Raw genomic sequence first — 13,889 nt, 5'->3', positions numbered from 1 at the left:
AAGGGACATAATTTAACTAAGATAATAAATAGTGGCATCGTACTCGCGGCCTATATCCCGTCAAAACGAAAAAGTGTGTTAGTCACTCCCCTGCCAGAAAAACCAGGTCATATGTTATATAGTCGTCCGGCAATCCAAAATGTTAGTTTAAATTTGGTTACAGAATTCGATGATATTAAAGTTAACTTGAGTGCAATACCTAATATTTCTACGCTTATTATTGAAGTCTTGTTCGGAGATGCACCGGTAGATGCCTTCGAAATATTACCAGGTCTATCGATTAAATGGCTCAAGAAACACGAGCGTCAACGTTGCAGTATTATTCATGTTGGAGCATCACCCGTTACAACCCTCGAGGGAGTTCAAATTATTAAAAGTGACAGAATTTCTCTTACTAAGATATTCTTACCGTATAATATACATTTGATAAGGTTGATGTATACTATCAAAACATTTAAGCAAGACCAATTAAAGACTATTATATATTCGTAATATACACTATGAGTTTATATCCAGCGCTCGATGAAAAGATGGAAACTGTTGATGGATTTCGATTACATCAAATAAGCGACATAAAACATCGAATAGAAAAGGATAGGGAGTTGAGACTTGGATTGTATAAAAAGTATCGCAGAGCTGTCAATGCTCTCGACGGAGTTGACACCGCTCTTGTAGTAGCTGGCATGGGACTCGGTGTAGCCGGTGTCGGTTTACTATCAACTATAATCGCCGCGCCTATCGTGCTCGGCATGGAAATAACCGGCGGAGTCTCGGGACTGGCAGGAATAGCGATAAAATTCATTTCTTGTAGGTTGCAAAAGAAAGCATTAAAACACGATAAGATTCGAATACTCGCCGAAGCAAAGTTGAACAGCATTGAGAATCATATTTCGACAGCAATGGTCGATTGTAAGATATCTGAGGATGAGTTTCGTTTAGTGCTGTCGGAACTCACCAAATACAACGTAATGAAGCAGGAGATTCGATCAAAATCTCGTAAGACCAATGGTATTAGCGAAGACGAGAAAAAAAAGTTCATAGAACAAGGGAGGCAACAAGCGCGTCAATTATTCCGTGCCAAAACCAAAGAACTGGTTGGAGATTAAAAATAAATTGCTTACTATCTTTTGATCAAATTTAGACAAATGCTTACATAAATATATATAATAATGGAAAAAACTATTAAATGGAGAGAATTACCACAAGGTTTTTATTATATCAGTGATGTCAAACCAACCAAATACGGTTATCAATTGTTTCTTATCAATTTACAAGAAGAGTGTAGTTATATAGTCTGGTCTCCTAGTAAAATGAACGAAGAACTTAATAAAAATGTTGAATATCGCTTTATCGATAAAAATAATGAAGAATATTTTTATTACCATTTAGGCTCATCTAAAGCAATGATTGGCCCCAGGTATTGGTGAGCTAGAGCCAATCTCATGACTATCGTTGAATCGCATAATCATTTTGGCATAAAAAATTCCCCCTGTAGTAGCGGTATAGGTATATGAATCTGGCTCCAGTGGAAGTGGTCCAGAACCCCCATTACCTATAAAAATTTATATCATTGGCTCCAGGTGGTGGTGAGCTAGGGCCAGTTTAACTGAATCTTATGACTATCGTTGAATCGCATCGTCATTTTGGCATAAAAAATTCCCTCTGTAGTGGTGGTATAGGTATATGAATCCAGCTCCAGTGGAAGTGAGCCAGAACCCCCATTACCTATACTACTCCACTGTCTTTTTGGATGCACAGTGTGTGCTCTTTATTCATTCATTTAGAAAGTAAAAAGTGCCAACTATTTTGATTGGCTTGATCACCTGAGAGATTCTAGCAAAGAAAAGTGGCAAGGAATGCTGATTCTTCTCACATCTCTAGACTTGCAAAGGATGATCTTCGACAATGTGGGTTCAAAGATCTTCCTCTCCCTCCATATTAGTCAGACCTGGCAAGAAGTAATTTCCACCTGTTTTCTAAACTGAAAGAACACTTCATGGAAAGCGCTATGACAACAACGATGACCTGCCATGGATTGGTTTTTCAGGGTGACTTCCGAAAACTTATTCCTGACTTGATTTAAAAAGCTTCACTATCGATATGAGAAGTGTATTGAAAAGCACAACTGTCAGTTTTCTTGTTAGGCAGAGTTGGTGTAAGGTTGTTAGTAAGTTTTGAAGTTGAGAACCAAATTCCATAAACAAAGCCAAGTCGACAGGGTTTGGTTCTAACTGCGTACCTTCTGAACAGTCAGGCACAGCGCTCTCATCTTCCCCCAGAGCCTGTTATGTCCATTGTTTCTGCACTGGTCAGATGTGATGATCTATTCTTCAGAGATCCCATGGCCCCGCCATGCAATACCCTTAGACTGACAGTCTGAGGTCCAAAGCGTGGGGAACACCTATACCATCAATGAATATGTCCACGTCTTTTTCCGTGTCACACATCACAGTAGACACCACATCCGACCGTACCCTTCTGGCCTCTTGGCCACATGTTGATTTGTTTGTTTGTTGTTTAACGCCACACTCAGCAATGTTCCAGCTATATGTCGGCAGTCTGTAAAATAATCGAGTCTGGTCCGGACAATCCACTGATTGACATAATGAGCATCAATCCACGCAATTGGGATATGATGACATGCATCAACCAAGTCAGCAAGCCTGACCACCTGATCCAATTAGTCGCCTCTTACAACAAGCATAGTCGCCATTTACGGCAAGCATGGGTTGCTGAAGACCTATTCTACCCGCCACCTGTTGAGACTTGATTAGCTGCTCACTGAGGGAAATTGATGGGGTGGACCTAGGCTTGCTTAATCTTGGGTCTTCGAAGGAGACTTTCCCTTGGAACAAGGTCGCTTCTGTGACAGGAGTGTAGGGGCTGCAGTCTCACTAATTTTCTTGATCTGCCGTCTCTTCTTAGCTTTCTTCTTTGATAAAATATCAGATATCTTGTTCAACAAGAGGACATCTTGTCTCTAGCGTACAGAGAGTGACACTTCCAACAGGAAAGTGCCTTTGAAAGTGCACTAGGCAATGGAAGATTATTATCCAAATGCCTGATTATCAATACTGACAGCGAAAATCTTCTGTTGAAAATCTAAAGATTTTCAGAGTGTGATAACAGCAAAAGTATAGGATTATTGGCAATGACGCTATAGAGGTAAGGTATTCGCAGGAATTATACATGATATAATCCAGAATCATCTAGGGCTGGAACGATACACCAACTGTGTGATCCGATACATATCACGATACCTTGCTCACGAGTGTTTGGTGTAACAACCATTAAAGTTAACTTTTAAGGTATGAATCAATATTTTTCACTTAGTGTGCAACTGTGATTGATACTTGTATCAAAAAGTAAAATATCATGAACCATCGATGCATCGGTTTATCGTCCCACCACTAGTATTATCAGATAGTGCTAACTCGGTTATAGCACACAGTAAGACATTGTCCCCAAAATTTACATACATTTTTAACCAGCATGAATTACTCATATCCCCAACCAATATGACATGTCCAGTTGTATGCAAGCCATTAGCCACTGTGAACTAGGCAGCACTAAAAAAGTTATTGCTGGTGTTTCTTGCTATCTGCAGTTTATGATAGAATATGTAAACTGATTTGTGATGAGCTGTGTTATTACCTAAACAATAATGAGAGAAGTAAGGGAGTTCTTACTTTACTTAGAGATCATTGAGAGCAGGGCTTATCATGAGGTGTACTGAGAAGTACAGCACCAATCATCTGATGATCTGAGTAGTAGACTGGAGTCTGGAATGCTACAGCACTGGCATCATCAGTAAACAACAAGTCCACTGTAGCTCCAAGACAGTGAGTTGGAGTGTGAATGAGTTGAGTCATTTTCTGCACATTAAATAAATCTCCAAATTTCAGTTTTTCACTCAGATCACAGTTGAAATCCCCAGAAACTAGGACATGTTCACATTCATGCTGCTCGGAGAGATCCTTAAGTTTTGCATGTAACCAGTAAGTGAATGTGACAACTGTGTCCACAACACTTTTGGAGGAACATACACACAGCAATACAAAACTTGCCAACAAGAAAGGAAATGTATTCAATACTGTGAGATGACATATCACATAGTTGGACACTGTTCTTGAAACACATACACAGCAATACCATGTGTAGTGTCTCCTGTATAAACTTGATATCCTTGGAGGTTTCTTTCACTGTAATCAATGAGGTGAGTTTCTGTGAAACACAAAACATGAACTTCACCCACAAACTTATCATTCTTCACTTCTTCAAAATGAGCATTGAGTGATGGAACATTCAAGTGAGTCACCTTGAGTCCATCACCATGACTGTTCTCTACAGGGTGTGTCCAAGTGAACAGTCTTTCATTCCGCAATCTAGTCATCAATGCTTTTTTGTTTACTACAATATGCTATAATTATGGTAACCCTCAACCTACAAACACTAAACTGTCAAAAGGCACCAGATTACCACCAGATCTATCCATGTGTCCGGTTGGGTTAACCCCCTGGATGCCACAGGGACATATGTGTCCCTCCTCTACAACCCTCACTTTGAAGTCGAATAAAATTCAAAATCCATCACCTACAAAGATACACTTCACAGTTTTAAATAAGGTTGGAAATTCCATGTTCTGTGATATCATCCACTGGCATTTTAGGCCAAGCAAAAGTACTGAAAATGACCTCTGAAAATTATGTACATCCTAAATGTCGCCATTTTTTACACATTACTAAATCCCCATTGACAGCATTATTTACAGCATGTTTTGAAATATTTGATATTTATTGAAATGAATTTTAACAAGCATGAAATACTCATATCCCCCGCCAATATGACATGTAAGGTTGTGTGCAATGCATTAGCTCCTGTGAACTATGTTCACTGGGCCTTTTTGTAAATGGCCTAATTGCAGCAATAAAAAAAGTTATTACTGGTGTTGTTTTGCCATCTGCAGTTTATGATAGAATATGTAACTGAATTTGTAATGAGTAAGGATGAGACATATGGACAAACAACTTCTTTATTACAATTAGAGCGATGTTTTCGGTGTAGGTTCTAACACCGTTATCAAGCAAGTGAAGTACAGAGTATGGTTGACAAGGATATATAGTGTTTATACAGTTGAGTAGGTTTAAGATCAGTTACACTGTTGTAATTGTAATGAGTTGTGTTTCTGCATGAAGTTAGTCAGTGAATGCAACAATTGTGTCCATGACACTTTTGGAGGAACATACACTCAAGCAATACAGAACTTACCAACAAGAAAGGAAATGTATTCAATACTGTGAGATGACATTTTGTGCCAAGTTTGGTGAAGAAATATGGTACGGTTTTCCAGATCTGCTCCGGGAAGGTAGACTACCGCCATTTTCAGTCTAAGTTAAAGTCGTTACCATGGAAACTCGAAAAATATTTTTTATAAAAATCCCAAACTATCAAAAGACACCAGTTCACCACTAGTTTGGTGAAGAAATATGGTACGGTTTTCAAGATCTGCTCCGGAAACAAGGACTACCGCCGTTTTCAGTCTAAATCAAAGTCATTGCCATTGAAACTCGAAAATAAAAAAATTTAAAATCCCAAACTAAAAAAAGGCACCAGTTCACAACTAGACCTATCTATGTGCCACGTTTGATGAAGAAATATTGTATGGTTTTGAAAATCTGCTCCGGATACGAGGACTACCGCCATTTTCAGTCTAAATCAAAGTCGTTGCCATGGAAAATTAAAAAAAAAAAAAATTAAATCCCAAATTATCAAAAGGCACCAGTTCACCACTTGACCTATCTATGTGCCAAGTTTGGTGAAGAAATATGGTACGGTTTTCAAGATCTGCTCCGGAAACGATGACTACCGACATTTTCAGTCTAAATCAAAGTCGTTGCCATGGAAACTCGAAAAATAATTTTTTTAAAAATCCCAAACTATCAAAAGGCACCAGTTCACCACTAGACCTATCTATTCGCCAAGTTTGGTGAAGAAATATGGTACGGTTTTGAACATCTGCTCCGAAAAAACGAAATGTGATGGACTGACGGACGGACGGACAGCACCCATTCCTATATCGCCCTTCAACTTTGTGGCGGGGGATAAAAATAGCATATTAGTGATCACGGGTATCTGTGTTTTATCAATTCACCAATGATCATTCCAAAACGTCTCCAACAACCCTACAATCGTTTAGAATGTTTTGGAAAATACACAAACACGAACGCCGAAGTGGAACTTTCCGCCATATTGGATAGTGTCTACAAAATCACGTTTCACGTACACCGGTTATGAGACACCTGTAACATCACGTATATTTCAAACTTAGCTGCGATACATACATCGTTGAATTCCTCATACATTTTAGAATCAAATGACCAATGGTCTTTGTCACCAATACAAAGTGGCTAGATGAAATCAAGCAAAATAAGTTAGGCGTGAAAACGAATGCTGTGCTCGAAAAACTGCACTTGTTCAAAATGTAAACAAAGCAATATTCAGATTTAACACAGTGAAGCATTTTCTCCTATTTTGAAGTATCCATTCGTCTATTCGTTCAAGATATTGGCTCAACATTTTCAGAATATGCATGGGAAGAGAATCGTAGGAAGAATTAAGGAATTTAAAATAGATACATTGCAATGATTTGATATTTAAAACAGAAATTGTCAAAGTTACCGTCATGTGTGACGCCATGACGGACGCAAAATCATGCACGACAACAACAGTATTTATCGGAATTTCTGACTATTTCCGTTGGTTTCAATGAAAAATAACAAATAACAGTACATAGTACATAGATTGTCAGAATGTTTCTGATTACTTACATCTCACATTTATGTACATATGATCCCTGAACCAACGAAAGTCCCTCGTAAAATCCCGCATACTGTTGGCAGTGAACATGCCATTTTGTAAAAGTCGGTCACGGTAGTGATGTCATACATCAACATTGTTGTACATGTTTGGTAATTCTTTTTTTTAGGTGAAGGTCCTTGAATGAGAGTGCACACGATCACTGTACCATGCTGTTTACAGTTTCAGATATGATGTAGATTTCGCACATCTTTTATACATTTTTTCACACAATTAATTTCACTTTGGATATTTGTCAATGTTCAAAATGATATCATACGTAAATGTAGGCCACAACATGTATGAACAAACCTTTGATAATCTCCTGTTTACGTTTACACAATATACGGCTTTTCCATTGGATGAGAGGATGGTAACATGACCGCGAAATTGACGTTCATAAGTGTACGAACGACACAATTTGACGTTCATACGTTTTTTACGAGACAGTGTTCTTGAAATGACGTAAACACTGGCGGACTACTTCCACATTCCTGGGGAAACCCCTGGGATTTCCCTAGCACAAAAACATACATAAGCATTATTTCTGATCATTTAGAACCTTTAATCTTGGTCTCAGCATTTCAGTATACATTGAGAAACGTAAGAGCTTGACTGCATGATTGTCCACGAATTTCCTTGCTACGGCCCATCCTAATGAACAAACGAAAAAATTCACATCCAAACTATCGTCAGTATCGACTCGATCTGTGTCTAGGCTGACAGTGACTGTCTCCAGCAATCTACGAATTTACCTGGGTGTCTGTTCGACGCATCTTTAATCACCTTTCAATAATAGGTCAGTTGATAAATGACTAACACATGTAACCGCCACAGGTTCATTAACAACTTCGGAAATCCTCCCGTCACGATTATCGTGTCGGCCATTTTGATGTCTTGTACTTGATGTAAATGTATTACAACGCTCTGTCATTGTGACTGACTTACTGAGGTAGTTCTTTACAGACCTTTCTCATCTAATGGTGATATTATTTGAACACATGTGTTGCGTAAGATGTTTCTGAAGAGCAAGTTGTGCATCCATACGCTCATGTCACCTCTCTTTTTGGGAAACTATTTTATTCCGCAATATAGCTGGTTGCTGTTTGGCTGTCAGTGTAAACATGAAGTCAAAAGTACTCAATAAAATTGCATTTAGATCTTGGCCTACATCCTTTGAGGTAAGAAATTGTGATAAAAAATTATAAGAATTGACTTTCACTTTCTGTGAGTTCATTGGAGTATGAACCTTCATAGAGTGAGGGCCAAACTGTATGAACGTCAGAGCTTGCGTTTGGCCCTCACTCTAAGAAGGTTCATACTCCAATGAACTCACACAAAGTGAAGGTCAATTCTTAAACGATTATCCTGATAATTCTATACAAATAAAGCTTTCTTCTCATCTTTTATTGTGTAATTCTGAGACGTGATGAAGAGAAATAATAACATAATAATGAACAAATATATGTCGATTATTGAATATAATTTTGGTTGTTTTGAAATATTCATTAGGGTATTTAATTACGTAAATTGATGCCAAACAGGTGCGTGCCTTGTCCAATAAAGATACACAATAAACTATCTAATTGTTTACATACTCAAGACATTATTTACTTGGTGAAAGCAGTCATTTTATATTGTGTTGAAAAAGCATCAAATTCTGTTTTACACATCAAGATTTTCCATACCACGAACAAAAATTAGGGGAGATATATAATCAAAATAGCAGTGTTGTCTTTCTCCGATGTTATCAAAGAGATAAAACCAGCCATGACGTCAAATAGAATGGTGTTATTTTTTTGGTATTTCATTACATTTGATGATATGGCTAGTGCTCCATTAATAATGGTGCAACATTATTCACATTACACTTACACATTCAGGAGAATTTTGGATTCTAAGGACTAAGTTATAGGTTAGATTGGGCCATCCATTTCTCTATTACCTCTTTTTTATGAGGTACAATTTCATCATTTCTTATTGGTTTTGTTTATAACTAAACGTATACAGCTTCAATATCGATATTTGTATTGCAATAGTTTGGTTCCTCATGAACAAAACACCACGAAAATATATTGTCCTTACCCACAGCTAATTCTCACCAAGAGACGTGAGTTACAATAAACTAGTGTTAAGCATAGCAGAGAGTAACCTCTCTGTCGCCTTTGACGTAATAGAGAAAAATCAGTATTCATCTCTTACGGCATGCTATTTTTGGCATTGAATGTATGTCGTTATACATACGCATATAACTCCATTTGATATATAGTTATGTCGTTCAGATATTAGGCAGTATTTTGTTCACTCACAATTTCTGTAAAGCTTCTAAATAAAAAAATTGTCGCACAGTACTTTTATCGGTGTACGATTAAAATCGGAGAAATTTACTGTTTTTCAATGCAGAATAAATTCTCGGACAACACTAATAAGTGTCTTTTTTTTTAAACCGGTTTAATATTTGCATTTATATTTACATCATCAAATAGGAAATTTAATATTCTCTACCTCTGCGTAATTTTATAGCCAGAGGTAAGTCTTGTGCCGCGTGAGCGCAATTCTCTTACAACCTTCACTTTTCCGATCTTAGGAAAACGTGCGTCAGAAAAAAAACTCGGCATCCAGAGGGTTAAGATATCTCTCATGGTTTTTTAGTTCTTCTCAGAAAACGAAACATGATAGACAGACGGAAGGATGGCAACATCGTGTGTGAAGTGATTGGTAGATCACACAACGCACATGTTATTTACCGCAACCACGGTCAGATTACTGCTATTTACGCCTTGAAACAAACCTTAGTTGACAAAAAATGGATACATATACAGTATCATAAGTGCCATACTCTGACTCTGAAGTAAAAATTGTCTTAATTTGTCAACATAACAATTTTCGCAATCGAAATACATGTGTCACAGGAAAAAACTACATTGACTGGTCAAAATATTTCATGCATAAAAATATGTCATGGGGATGCCTAATTACAGTTGTTTCGATGTTAGTGTCTCGTGCCTTGTGCCTCACCTTCTGGAGTCTACAATCAAATCTGTAGATATTGTGAACCAAACGTGTTTTGTTCTGCCGCGCACAAAGTTGTCCATGATGATACCAGCAATCTGCAGAAACAATAACAGACAGTAAATATTAAGTATGTAGCATATTTCTCCCTAAAAATAACACAAGTTATGAGTTTTACAGGAATTTGGCTTTTCCATATAATAAATATTTTGACTGCTATGGCAGTTTGCAATTTCCTTCTTATCTTCAACATCCAAGAACACAGAGTAAAATTAGCATGCTGATACTTGGAAGTCATCCATTATGACCTTACATCCCTTGAAGTACTCTTCCCTTCATTTTCCATTTCTATTTGTTTGAGTCTGTTTGAGAACAATACCAGTAAAATCCTAGATGGTTTTTATATTTGTATACTTATCCTGCATTACTCCTTAATGCATCTACTGCTTGTTCTTGACAGAGAGAACGAGCTGTGAGAGGTCTTGCTGAAGAAAAAGTTGTTCCAACTAGCTGATTGGCTAACCCTATCACACAGCTCCAATGTGACCATGGCAGTGATGATCAGCACATTACTGCTAAAAACAGGAACAATGAAGGCATGGCGGGGAGGTAGCTCTGCGGTGGGTGGATCACTTTAGACAAAATAATGCAGGATAAGTATACAAATATAAAAAATATCTAGGATTTTCCTAGATTTTTTAACATATCGTGCATTACTCCTTAATGCATCCTTATCCGACGGATCGGTGGAGAGCATACCTTCCGAAGTGATTTTCAAATAAATTCTCCAAAACCCTCAGCCAATCAGTGAAGGCTATGTCTGGCATCGAGTGACCATCCCTGTTTACAGGGAGGGAGAGAGTTAGGTGTGAGTGAAATCCAGGTATCAACGCAGTCATAGAAGATAAATGAGATAAATCCAGAGGCCTCGTAAGCCTGACGGATGATGGCTCGAAACCAGTGTGAATGTGTTACGGCCAACTTCAACCTCCGATGTCGTTGATGACAGGTATGAAGAGGCAGCAGCATTGTCCACGACGTTCCTTGCATAACTGGTGTGTGATTTTCTGTTGTGAAATCAACAACCATAGAACTGTATGTGTTTGCCTTGTGACTTGTGAACAGTAACAGCCCATGCAAAGAACACCAGGATACTGTTTTCTTTCCAATACAACAAAATTTCTTTTGGCAATGAAAAATATGACTGTAACTGCCCGAATGGGGGTTTCCTCTTCTAGCTTGCCATTCTGAATAAGCATGGTCTGAATGAAATGTACTGGTTCTTGAGATATCGTGCCAACAAGGAATACAAAGTCCAAATCTTGAAATTCTTCCAATGACGTCAAGGTCACCAATATCGGCTTGCATCTGGACATCTGGACATCTGGACATCCTCCCACATACACCTTGTGCCAAATATGAATGAAATGCACCAAGTGGTTCTTGAGATTTCATGCCAATACTTTTTTCGGACGGATGGTTTTGAATACTATGTACCCCGCTTCGAGCTTTTGCACGACGGGGGACAATAATTGTTTGTCCCAGAAATGTGGGTTTAAGAAAACTAAGTTCATGCAAACAAGGCAAAACACCACCACATTTATAAACAATATTATTGCAAGAATACATCAATGATGAAGTACCAGGCAACACAAAGAAATCAGAACGTATGCTACGAAAAAGCGTGACCACGGAATATTCAAGATGGCTACATCTACTTGAAACAGCAAAACGCCTGAGATTACCATGGTGAAAAACACCACCAGGCAATAATTAATCATGATATGATATGGCGTAAATCATACGAAAGATATGAAAACACAAACCGTATGCACAATATAGTTAGCAAGAAAAATCACTAGAGTTATCAACACAGAAAGGATTCAATGAAAATCGTGAGAGTCTTCCTTTTATGGGTGACAGCAGTTATGTGCTGATCAGTGACGTCACCCCTTCCATGGTCACATGGGCGCTGTGTGATAGGGTTGGCCACTCAGCTAGTTAGAACAACTTCTTCTTCAGCAAAACCCCACACAGCTCTTTCTCTTTGTCAAGAACAAGCACATCTTCCCGAGGCAAGAGAGTTAACTGACTGTAAAAGTCTTATTTTTTCCACCCTTGCCGAACTAGGCTGGTATTATGGAGTTACATTTTGGCTGGACTAACGAGTCTATGCATACTCCAATCAAAATCGCGCACCGAAATCGAAATCCGGTTCGTAAACTGTCGTGCAGATTTTCGTCGATTGCAGGATTTGCAAAGCATGTGCACTGCCAACTCGTTGTCAGCAGATATTTTCCGAATCTTTTCATGTTATTAATCAAGGTGCTCATGTGATTTGATGCATTGCAAGATGTAAGACCCCTTTTATCACAATATAGATCTTGATTATCGATCAGAATGTCCTGACTGGGCGCCACCATTTTGTGTGAAGCAAACCCGAGTGATACGAGAGGTGGAATCGAACAAGCAGTAAATGCATCAAGGAGTTAAAATATGTGTATTTTATACGTTTGACTACAACATGGTACATGTGCCAAAGCTAGATTAAAAAAAAAACAGATTAAAACAAATGTAGTGGAGTTCAATGCATAATGTTCTTTGTACCTCTAAAATACAGTGAAAGAAAATATACCTGTCCAAGTATTTCGACTTGATGGCCCATTACTCGGGAAGATATGCATTTTTTTGCCCTAATTTTAGAATTGTTATGTTCCTAGAGAAATTGTTAAATTCAATTACCAAACTTTTTCTAAACTGTGAATTGAAATTGCCCAGGCAAACTTTGAGTGATTGAAAGTGTTTAGTTTGTTGTGTAAAGATATTCAGCAATATTTATGTTATCTATACTATAACATGGCAACCAGTAAAAAATGAAGTCTGGACCAGAATCAAACTGCTTGATATTGAACATCCAACACCATCCGGGGGAGAGAACAAGCAATCAACCATGACACCAAACCTGAACACCTGATCCATTTTGTCACCTCTGTTGACAAGCTCTATGGAGAACATAAACCACAAAGACGTGTTTCTCGAGACTAGGAACAGCTGAGAAAAGATTCCCTGACATTACCTTTCTGCGACAAAAAAAAAGAGGAGAGAAAATGCCTGGTTACCTGGCGCCCTTTCCCAACACCTGCTCCATCTCCAATAAAGAATCCTGCTCGTTGTTTGTTGGCCAATATCACTGTATGCCTCTGACACTGAAAATACAGAGTGATTATTGAGGACTGTGACCATTCTCAGCTGCAGATAATGTCATAAACCCATTGCAATATTCTTGCACAGAAAACAATTTGGTATCACATAAATTTGATCTCAATTAATATTTGTTTAAAAAGTCAGAGGCCAGTATGGTCATTGTAATGAGTAGTATAGGTAATGATGGTTCTGGCTCACTTCCACTGGAGCTGGATTCATATACCTATACTGCTACTACAGGTAGCATTTTTTATGTGTAAATGACTATGCGAATCAACGATAGTCATGAGATTAAACTAAATTGACTCCAGCTCACCAATACCTGGGGCCAAATCATTGCTTTAGATGAGTCTAAATGGTAATAAAAATATTCTTCATTATTTTTATCGATAAAGCGATATTCAACATTTTTATTAAGTTCTTCATTCATTTTACTAGGAGACCAGACTATATAACTACACTCTTCTTGTAAATTGATAAGAAACAATTGATTACCGTATTTGGTTGGTTTGACATCACTGATATAATAAAAACCTTGTGGTAATTCTCTCCATTTAATAGTTTTTTCCATTATTATATATTTATGTAAGCATTTGTCTAAATGTAATCACACGATAGTAAGCAATTTATTTTTAATCTCCAACCAGTTCTTTGGTTTTGGCACGGAATAATTGACGCGCTTGTTGCCTCCCTTGTTCTATGAACTTTTTTTTATCATCTTCGCTAATACCACTGGTCTTACGAGATTTTGATCGAATCTCCTGCTTCATTACGTTGTATTTGGTGAGTTCCGACAGCACTAAACGAAACTCATCCTC

At 37.9% G+C, this 13,889-nt stretch overlaps 1 protein-coding gene across 1 annotated transcript in view; it reads right to left on the bottom strand.

The window, feature by feature from the left end:
* LOC139447195 (uncharacterized) overlaps positions 1-13,889 on the bottom strand; it is a 467,168-nt gene that overhangs the window by 313,861 nt on the left and 139,418 nt on the right. Inside the window, exons 5-6 of the mRNA XM_071228411.1 lie at positions 12,987-13,073; positions 9,874-9,965 (exon numbers count right to left, since the gene is read on the bottom strand). Of these exons, the coding sequence (XP_071084512.1) occupies positions 9,874-9,965; positions 12,987-13,073 (179 nt within the window). The remainder of the gene's footprint in view (positions 1-9,873; positions 9,966-12,986; positions 13,074-13,889) is intronic.

Source organism: Haliotis cracherodii, unplaced genomic scaffold, assembly GCF_022045235.1.
Source record: "Haliotis cracherodii isolate W230 unplaced genomic scaffold, xgHalCrac1.p SCAF_7, whole genome shotgun sequence".
NCBI classification, from domain to species: domain Eukaryota; kingdom Metazoa; phylum Mollusca; class Gastropoda; order Lepetellida; family Haliotidae; genus Haliotis; species Haliotis cracherodii.
Note: the sequence above shows the minus strand (reverse complement) of the source record. Positions and strands in the feature narration are given on the sequence as shown.